The sequence below is a fragment of the Sesamum indicum genome, linkage group LG2 (assembly GCF_026168435.1).
Source record: "Sesamum indicum cultivar Baizhima isolate 11 linkage group LG2, ASM2616843v1, whole genome shotgun sequence".
In the NCBI taxonomy this organism is placed as follows: domain Eukaryota; kingdom Viridiplantae; phylum Streptophyta; class Magnoliopsida; order Lamiales; family Pedaliaceae; genus Sesamum; species Sesamum indicum.
The window spans coordinates 2,832,131-2,842,993 of NC_142658.1; the positions used below are offsets into that span (position 1 = coordinate 2,832,131).

The 10,863-nt window shown below is 34.4% G+C and overlaps 1 protein-coding gene across 1 annotated transcript; it reads right to left on the bottom strand.

The window, feature by feature from the left end:
• Positions 1-700: 700 nt before the first annotated feature.
• LOC105178934 (putative oxidoreductase At4g09670) lies at positions 701-3,415 on the bottom strand. Its single transcript, XM_011102529.3, has 2 exons — positions 2,786-3,415; positions 701-1,498 (listed from the first exon to the last, which is right to left on the bottom strand). The coding sequence occupies exons 1-2, from the start codon at positions 3,245-3,247 to the stop codon at positions 878-880; spliced, it is 1,083 nt and encodes a 360-aa protein (XP_011100831.1). The 5' UTR covers positions 3,248-3,415; the 3' UTR covers positions 701-877.
• Between the last annotated feature and the right edge of the window lie 7,448 nt (positions 3,416-10,863).

Here is a 10,863-nt window from a genome sequence, read left to right on the forward strand (position 1 = left end):
AATTAATAAATATTCTAAAAATAGTAAGTATTTTAATTCTATCTTTATTATTAATTAAAAAAATTAACAAGCTCGAGCTTGAAACTTTTGCCCATCTCCTACACCCCACCCTACTAAGAAGTGGAATAGTATTCAACTCCTTGTCCTTTGTGCTTGCCTTTTACCAAAGGCTTTAGTGAGATCTCAAATGTGAAACTCTCCCCCTGCACAGGTAAATTGATGAGGCTAGTGTCATGAAGGCACTCTTGGAAGTCCTTCAATGTTGTCCTTGTATCTCCCGAAGTGCCAAGCACTTCATTCGTATTGAGGACAGTGTTAAAATCTCCACCCACTAGCCAACGAGAATCATCAATACTTCACTCGTATCGATGATAGTGTTAAAGTCTCCACCTACTAGCCAACGAGAATCATCAATAGCACAGTGTTAAAGTCTCCACCTACTAGCCAACGAGAATCATCGGGACAGTGTTAAAGTGTCCACCTACTAGCCAACGAAAATTATCATTAGTATGCGCAAGATGACCAAGATCTTGCCAGAGCTCCCGTCTCCCTCCCAACTCCTTAGCACCATAGGCAATTGTAAGTAACACATGCATATTCATTAATCTGATAAGCATACGACAATGGGTATGTTGTGGTCCAACAAATAGCAGTAAGACCTCAGAAAAAATATATAGGGTGCTTCCCTAAAATGAAGGCATTATTCACAATCAACTGGAGATTTTATTCTCAATGAAACAGGCACCAGGCCTGAATACACAGAGTTTGCACTGACATTACTGGTTCACAACAAGGATTTCACAATAAATTGGCAGGAGATGCACATAGTAAACACACATGCCAGGCAGGGACAACATAAGCATGCAACAAAAGTAACCTAGTTCATGACCTCAACAGTTTCGTAACCTCTCTCGATCGATGCCTTCACTGCATCCAAAACAAGTTGTGTTTTCCTACTAAGCATCGGCCACTTCTTCTCTGGTTTTGCATTTTCAAATTTGATGCTTCCAACAAGCCGGGAAAACTCGCTCAACATAAGGGCTTCCTGAGGGAGTTCTGTTGTAACGGTGTGTTGACTTGGTTTTGGCTCCCATCCCGTCACCAACTCATTGAATCCCGATTTGATGGATGTGGAGAACGAAGCCTTCTTCTCCTCGAAAGGGATTACAAAGTCGTGAAAATGCAGAGTGCCGTTTGTTCCAACTACAGTCACATCCATTGTCAAGTTGGCCAAAAACGAACAGTGGAAGGTTGCGGTCTTTCCATCTTCCCATAGCAGAGAAGCACTGCAAGCTAAAATGACTCCCGAGCTATTTAAAACTGTGCCACGCAATGCAAGTACTGATTTGGGCAGCTCAAAATCAACAGCCCACAAGATTGATCTGATGCAATACCACCCCACATCACCGAGGGCACCAAGAGCATCGAGGTCGGGCTTCACGCGGATGTCATTCTCTAGAAAATCTTTGTCTGCAGCAAAGGTGAAGCAGCTGAGCACCTGAAGTAAAAGAAAAAAGTCACTATAAAATTCATAAACAGCTGAGAATATGATGGCTGGTAAAAGGGAAAAGGAGGATCCATGTGCTGACGACAAACAAGTCCTAAAGAAATATATGGCCAGAAGATATAACCAAAACAGTTTAATACAATCAAAGGTACAATGCTGGGTAATTTCTTACCTCCAACAACATGTAAGTCTTGGACCAGCTAACTTAACATGGGATGTTTATATTTCTTTCATCTTTAGCACTATTTGTTTTAAATATAAACTAGAATACTCCTACAAATCTACTAGCTACAAAGGAAGTTCTTGTCGTGAACTATAAAGATGACAGAAAATTTTAACTAAACCTGTGCACATTTCAATGTTCTATAGAATAAGAAACCTGTCTTCTGGAAGTAAATCTCATTTACAAGTAAACGAGCCTGTGTTCAAAATACACGCAATTAATTCGCTTTCCTTACAAGCTTCAATCTCATTCAATGTCTTTCCCAATTTGCTATGTGATCGAGTTTTCCTGTTCTTTTCCCTTCGCTTAAGGGTTCTTTCCTTTCTCTTGCTTTCTTCTAATCCCCTTCTTCTCCTGTTTCTTATTTCCCCTTAATATTTCCAGAGTTGCTTCAAACATTGCCTAAAATGCTTGGAGGTGGTTCTCGTGGCAGCATACACAATACTCATAAGTGAGAAGGAAGAAAAGGGCTGGTGTGTGGTGTGTGGTGTGTGGTGCGTGCTGGGCTGTTCCACGATTTCTTTTCAAAACTCCATAGATGAAGAGCATAACAACCAAAAACAACAAATGCAATCCCTCCAATGTGCAACAATCGAACAACTTCAGTAATTCCCATATGATCAAACCAACAATTAGGCCGACAAAATCCAAATTCGTTTCTATATCAGACCCTCTGTTCTTTGTTTATTTTTTCATCCCATCTAGCTCCACTTCATAGATACATGCCAAGAGTGATATATTCTGTAATTTATATACTTAATGAGACATTTTGTCTGAGTAATACATACGAGAAGGGAATACAAACCAAAGAACTAATATCGGAACATATGATCCTGAACCATCCATTTTCACCAGAACCATAATGTCGTCATGGGATCAAAATTCTCAACTTTAACAATGAAAGGTGGATGTCTTTCTCTAATTAACACTGTAAGGAAAAGAAACCTCAAGAACAGTAGAGCAAAACTTGGCAATTTCAATTCAACAATTTCTTGCCTTAAACTAACTTCAAAACCAAGAAAACACGAGCATATTTAAGAGACATATGAACATACAGATTTGAGTTCGCCAAACATCGAATTATCCGACAAGAACTCCCTCATTTTGGCCGTCCTCGGATGATGCATCCACATGGTAGCGTCCATGATCTGCACCCCACTGGATTCACACGCCTCGAGAATCGCATCCAGCTCTCCGACGTTCAGAGCCACTGGCTTCTCCAACAGCACATGCTTCTTCTTTTGGGCAGCGAGCACGGCCCATTTGATATGCAAGCTGGTGGGGAGCGGGATATAGACGGCGTCTACGTCGGGGTCATCCAAGACGGCATCATACGAGCCGTAAACCTTAGCCGACTCCGGGAACCCGTTTTCTCTAGCAAATTTGGCGGCCTTTTCCACTGAGCGGCTGCCGACGGCATAGAGAGTTGAGTTCGGGGAGAGGGTTATGGCCCGAGACACTTTCCGGGCGATGCCGGCGCAGCCCAGAATCCCAAATTTGATCGGCGGCGTAACCATTCTGTTGGCTAGTTGGTGGGGGGTAGGTGGGCGTTGAGTGGATGGAGAGGATTTTAGAGTGAGGATGAGGAATCCGGAGCCTCTGGACAAACGATGAGCCGACAAGTCAGAATAATTAATAATTGCTCATCATCAATGGCACAAACATTTCACGATTTGAGCTGCAACTTTTGTGCTTTTAGCTATTTGAGGCAACCCATTTCCGCAAACTGACAAAGAATTGCGTGTTATCTCTTTTTTTTTATTTTTTTGGGAAAAATCCTCATACAAGTGATAATATAAAGGTTTAAAAAAATTTCTATAAAAATTAAAATATCAAATACTCTCTTTATAATATAAAGTAAAATTAAAAAAACTTTCTTCATACAAAATTTGGATCACACGCACGTTAACTGTAATTTTTCTATGAAAGTACATTTTTTTTATATTTTTGTCCTTCTCTTACATTTAATATATATAATATTATATATTTATTAATAATAAAATATTATTTTTTATAGTAATTACTTAATTATTTATATAATAAAATATTAATTTAATTAAATTATATTAAAAAAAATACAGTGGCGGCAGCGAAGAGGAGGGCGTCGCACCCTCCTTACCCCTGGGCGATGGCCAGCGAGGGTGACGGCTAGTGGGGGGGGTTATAATTATTGTTTTAAATTATATATATATATATATATATATTATAAATATATTTTAATAGTATTAAATCATATATATTATAGATTAAAATAATTATAGATTAATAAGCCAAATTTGACCCGTTGACTAGAAGGGTATTTTAGTCGTTGTTTCTAAAAAAATAGGTTCAAATTAACTAGGGGACAGTGTGCTTATTTATTCGTAATATGGGGGTGATTTTGATATTAAAAATTTCATATGGAGATTTTTTTATATTTTTATATATCACAGAGGGTCAAAATGGATTTAACCCCTTCTTTTTCCTTTTTTTTTTTTGTGAAAATTGCCTAATACCCTTGTGTTATACTAAAATTACACAAATCTTACCTATATTAAATAAATAGTCATAACTGACCCTGTGAATTCTGAAATCCTACAAAAAAGAACTCCTTTGTCAAAAACTGACAGAAGGTGCTGTACACGCAATGGAATGAGAGTAGGAGTATTTTTTTATCCTATTTCAACTTTTTTGGTAGTGCAATGATCCAAAATACTCTTCTCCTTCACTGATATATAACTTAACATCCTCCCACAAACATACTACATAAAAATAGGGTTTTAAGTGGGCAGATATTCAATTTTCCCTTTTATTTGACTATAAATAAAAATCACTTATAATATTATATATTTTTAATTAAATTCCATTATTATTTAATTCAAATATACTTAAAATTTATTTATAAAATATACTAAATCAATATAACAATACCTTAAATTTATATCAATTTTTTTAACTTATTTAAAATGTTATATTAAAATTATTAATATAAATTTAAATTAACCATTTCATATTCTTTATTATTTTTAAATTTTATTAAATTAAATAATTTTATTTAAATATAAATAAAAATCACTCACAATATTATATATTACTAATTAAATTAAATTATTATTTAATTTAAATATATTTTGATATTTATTTATAAAATATACTAAATAAATATAAATTACCTAAAAATTATATTGATTTTTTTAAATTATATAAAATATTATATTAAAACTATTAATATATATTTAAATCAAACATTTAATATTTTTTATTTAAAATTTTGTTAAATTAAATATTTTACTTAATTTTTGTTTTCTCTTCTTCTCCATCGGCGACTGATGAAAATGGCCAAGCTTGGCCTCGTTCGAATCGTCTGGACGAGAGGAGTTGAGCGGTGATAGTGTCGGGTGTTGATTCGCCCATACAGCGGCGAATCAACGGCAAGAAACTTCACGAAAGAAATGAATTTAAAATTTTTGGATCTCAGCAAAAACTTGATGAAAATGAGCAAGGTTGATCTCTTTCGAATCTGGAGGTCGAGGCAAGTCTAGTTGTCGTGGTCCTAGGCCGAAATTCATCTGGACGACGACTAATCGAAGCCAATAAGTTTTGACGGTCGTGCTCGGTGCCCATTCTCTTCGATCAATGAAAATTCAAATTGATTGTATGGATATGTTCGCTTTAAAGGGAGGATTTGAATGGTATAAGCCCTGGCCAAAAATTCTTTCAGACGACGCTGAAATCTTAGAGAGAAGATTTTGGAGAAATAGTATATTACATTGTATATAATGTATATATAAAAATATATAAATAAAAAATATATTTAAATTACTTAAGATGTGGACCGTTTATTTTTTATATTCAAATATCAATGGTTGTTATAAGAAGGGTTTAACTGTTAATTTAGCAAAAACTTAATGCCGTTAAGGTTTACCTAATGGAAAGGGAGAGTATGCAATATTTTAAAAAATATAGAGGGGTTTTTTGCCTATTCTTTTAGCATAGGAATTTTTAACTAAATTTTAAAAATACACGCGAAATTTATGCAATTTTTCCTTTTTTTGGAGTGTTTAGTTAAGCTTCTCCAAACATCTTAAAATATTTGGTTACTTTGGTAATTTATAAGGTTCAAAAGAATTTGTAATTTTTTTTAACAGTGTATAAAATTTAAAATAAAATATTTTAGAACTTATAATATTTTTGAAAGAAAAAATTTATTTAATTTTTTTAAGATATTTTATAAAATTTTATGAAATTAATTTGTCATAAAATAAATATATTTTTATTATTTTGTTTATAATACATACCCACCTTCCACATCATTCATGTAGTTTCTGAATTTATGTCTCTCTCTCTCACGCACATACACTTTACTCTCCCACTCACACACACTATCTTTGGGAGTTTAAAGAATTTTCTAGTGATTTTTTCTTCATATTATATGTACTGAAAAAAAAAATATAGATTCAAAATATTATAGGTTATATAATTAAAATTAGTTATTACATTAACAAAGAAAATATCAACTATATATTTATATTAATAGTGGATTAGTATGAATCTAAATATATATTATTTTCATTCAAAAATTAGGTAATCATTTATCAATTTTTTATATAAAATATTATTTATTAAATTTTTATTTAAAATTTAATTAATGTGTACTATTGATAAAAGTATTTTTAAAAAATTTGGATGCAAAATATGTGAACGAATAGCTATTTATTTGATGGAAAAATGACCAAATAATAGTATTACGTCCTTTTTTTATTTTTTAATCAATGTAAAGATCTTATTATGTCATACACTATAACATCTTATAAGATGTGAAAACATCTTATTTATCCAAATATTTTATAATCTTATTTTAGGATCTTATAAGATATTTTAAATAAGTTTAGCCGAATGACGAACACCGTTTTAATCCTTGTAAGGCCCAACCTACCCTCAGAGATTTGGCCGAACCTAATCATAATGTTTGGATTCATTGTTTGGGTGTTTTGTTTTGTTTTGTAAGATAGAGAGAGAAAAATAAAAATAAATAAGTATGTATTGGAGATAACACTGTGTATGTTTGGATTTATTTTTAGAGATCATTCAAATTAATTTAAAATAACTATTGTATGTTTGATGTTGTATTTTGGGAGATAAAAGTTATTGTTCATTGTCAAATCATGTCTCTTTTATATATATGTATATATATAGGTGTTGTATGTTTAATGTTGTACTTTTTTAAGACAAAAATTATTGTTCATTTCAAATCATGTCTCTTTTAATTTATATTTACATATATGTGTTTATATATATATATATTATATCTATAAAGTCCAAAATCACAATTTCACACAGATAAGGTACAAAAAAAAAAGACAAATATTGGGTGTATTTTGGTCCATCTCGAAGACCTCCAAAAATAAAAACAAACAAAGCCAATAGTTTATTTCATTTTACCTCAGCCTATAGAACCAAAATCCCTGTACTATTAGGCTAAAACAAGGTATTATCGGTAGGGGTGGGTGTTCGGATCGGGTTGCTCAGGTCCTGACCTTATTCGATCGAGTAGGGTAAGTTGAATCATTTTTTAATTTTTGGTTACCCGAACCTGATTTTGCATAAATTAAGTTGGTTATCGGGTAGAGATAAATACTCGATCGGATTAATCGGGTACCTGATATATAATTTAAAAAATGATAAAAAATAAAAAATTATTATTTATTGTTACTAATAAAATAATAAATTAAAAAAGAGAATGATATATGACTTAGTTGATCTATTTATCAAATTATTGATACTACGAATTGAATTATTTTGTTTATTAATTTGAATTAATCATGATGTTATACTATTTTTTAACTATAATAGATTGATATCATAATTTATATTAAATTTTTTAATAATATTTTAAAAATAAAGTCACACCATGCATACAAATTACAATTTATAAGTATAAAATTTTCAAAAAAAAATAATACAAACTTTTAAATATATATTTGATATTTTTACTTTTCTTCACATTTAAATTAAAAAAAACCAGGTATCCGACTTTAATGGGTACCCGATTAGTCGGTTCCTTATTTTATCCGATTTGTATCGGGTAGTTAAATATACTACCCGACAAAGTTGGGGTACCCGACCCGAAAAAATCGGCCCACGCCGATCCCTAGTTATCAGACTACCATTCGATTGCAATCCAAAACCACAATCCCACATGGAATAAATTCAAGTAGGCAATTTTGTCCTCTTATATATCTTAAATTTTGTGTCTTAAATACCCCTCAATTTCATAAGAATTTTACAAGACAAAGTCTACCACTGATGGGGGATTACCCTTATTTCAGGACAAAAAAGCCCATTCGTAAGGGTAAAATGGACAAAATACAACAAGACCTGCGTATCAACTCGTGGGTCGGGTCACTGGAGCTCCAACTTGTAAACCGACCCAGGATGGCACCATCGATGAAAAGTAAGGAATATCCAAATTACGTTACGTGGCCCTGTCAACGGTATACATTTGGGCCTGATAAATACCCAGATACAAGTCATTCTAGACAACTAGCATTTATTACTTTCGACTATACACCTTCTAATCGCATATTTCTATCTTGACCCAAACTAACTTGAGCGTCGGAAGGTTTTAATCGGGGACGAATCCAACGAGCCTAACATATGTGTTTTAATCCTCAGGGCCATTAACGATCTGGGGAGATTACATGGCTGATTTGGATCGCCTAAAAAAGTCGCATATTTCAAGCCGGATCAGTTTGGCGGCGTCTGTGGGAATTTGAGGATCGCTAGCTTTAAGATGGAAGGAACGTCGAGAGGGAATGTGCAATGATTGGAAGACACACCTAGAAAAGGAGAGTTGTTGGTACAATTGACAAGGGAGGAATTATAATGGAAGAAGCTGGAAGGAAAGCGATTGTGGCATACGAGAGAAGAATTGCCATACCCCCATAGTTAAAGAAATGGCTATAAGATAGTTGCTCAATGATAAGGAACCTGAAGCAGAAAGGATATTTGAAGCGGTGAGCATAAGGGAACATGTGAAAGGTTAGGAACCAAAATAGTCAGAAGTGGGATCTGGTAGCAAAAAGCGGATCAAAAGAAGAGAACCTACGATCTCGCATGCGGAAGTAGATAGTGTTGGGAAGCAGATAGAAGTACTAGGCAAGCAAATTGATGAACTGAAAAGGAGGGGGAAAATAGTGGCTCATAATAGAAATTCCCCTTTTTGTAACAAAACATTGACAGAAGTGGTGAACCCGAATTTTAAGATGCTTGATCCAAGGATCCCTAGGAGCATGTGGCAGCCTTCGAGTTGGTAATGAACTTATATGGGCAATCTGGTCCTGTCAAAGCTAAATTGTTTGTTACCACTCTTGCAAGAGAAGCGCAGGAATGGTTCACCAACCTACCTAATGGCAGCATCAAATCGTACGAGCAACTATTGCAGAAATTTACCTTTTACTTTGCGAGCAAGAGAAAGCAGAAGAGATCTACTACACTGTTCATGATAAGGCAGAAAGAAGACGAAACACTTAAAAGTTTCATGGGAAGGTTCAATAATGAAACTTTGGAGGTTCAAGATCTTAGGATCGACATAATGGTGAGTATCTTCATTCATGGATTAAAGAAAGGACCTTTTGCTTCAGTATTGGCACGAGATCTACCTACAGATGTGGAGCGATTGATGGGATTGCACAAAAATATATTGATGAGGAAGAGATGAACATAATGAAGGATGGGGAATGGCAAAGTCGCAGAGGCCGAGATCAAGATCGGGATCGAGTGAGAGATGACAGATATAAGCGATCAAGATTTGACAAAGGAAGAGAGCCACCCTATCAACCTAAACACCATAAGCATACTCCACTCCCATGACCAGGGTGAAGGCATTAATGATGGTCGAAAAGTCTGACTTACTGCAATGGCCTAGGCACACCAGATTTACACCTGCTAAAAAAATACTCCAACAAGTATTGTAAATTCCATAGAAAGAAGGGGCATGACATAGTGATTGCTATCAGTTAAAAGATGAAATAGAAAGATTGGTACAACAAGGGTATTTCAAGGATCAAATACTCAAAGATCGGAAAGGAGGAAGAGATGAGGTAAAAAGAAGGAGCAGATCAAGAAGCAAGGAAAGAAGAGTACATCGGGAAAGAGAATAAAGTAGAGACTTAGGAGCTTAGGAAAACGCATCGATGAAAGGTGTGATCCACATTATAGTTGGAGGACTGATCGGGGGAGATTCTAGGAGAACAAGGAAAAGATATGAAAGAGAATCGAGATCGACAGAAGGAGCGAGTTCGTGATGAATGTTGAACCCAAAGAAGAGATAGTTTTTGAAAACAAGGATCTAAGTGTTGAGATGGGATCGCAAAACGATTCCATGGTTATAAGGATGGGCATTGCAAACTTCACTGTCCATAAAGTATTGGTATATAATTGTAGTTCTGCGGACATCATCTTTAAAGATGTGTTGAATAAAATGGGATTAGATAATATAAGATTGGAACTAGTGCAAATACCATTAGTAGGATTTGGGGGTAGTGAAGTGACATCACAAGGTACCATTGAGCTCTCAGTATCTATTGGAGATGAACCGACAAGAAAAACCATAATGGTAAAGTTTTTGGTGGTAGGCACCCCTTTTGCTTGTAACGTAATATTGGGGGGAAGACTTGGGTTAAAAATAATTTTAAATATTGATTTTAATATAATTAATTTAATAGATTTTAATATAATTTAAACTAATGTATAATATAATCTATATTTATATTATATCAAAAAAATAAAAATAATTTAATTTTTTTCAAATTTTAAATAATTTAAATATTTTTCCTTCTTCTTCATTATCGGCTACTACATGTCGACGATGGCACCTGGGCAACAGAGGTTGCCCATCTTCTCTGGGTGAAAAATGTCGCCTAGGTCTAGGCAACGCCCCTTCCAAAAGGGGCAGAGGCGAGGTTGCCCCCTTCTACGGAGGCGATTGAACGAATGAGGGCAACTGCTTTGTACATGGCCCCGTGCCGTCGTCGTCGTCGTCGCCCAGTCTAGGCAGAGGCGGCTTCTCCACCCATGTAGGTGGTGGCTGTCACAGCCCACACATATATAATATAATATGTATAAATAATATATGTAATATGTATATATATAA

Coding starts and splice junctions, on each gene's coding strand:
- LOC105178934 (XM_011102529.3), bottom strand. CDS start 3,247: ATGGTTACGCCGCCGATCAAATTTGGGATTCTGGGCTGCGCCGGCATC. Junction 1,499..2,785: donor TGTTTGGCGAACTCAAATCT/GTATGTTCATAT, acceptor CTTTTACTTCAG/GTGCTCAGCTGCTTCACCTT.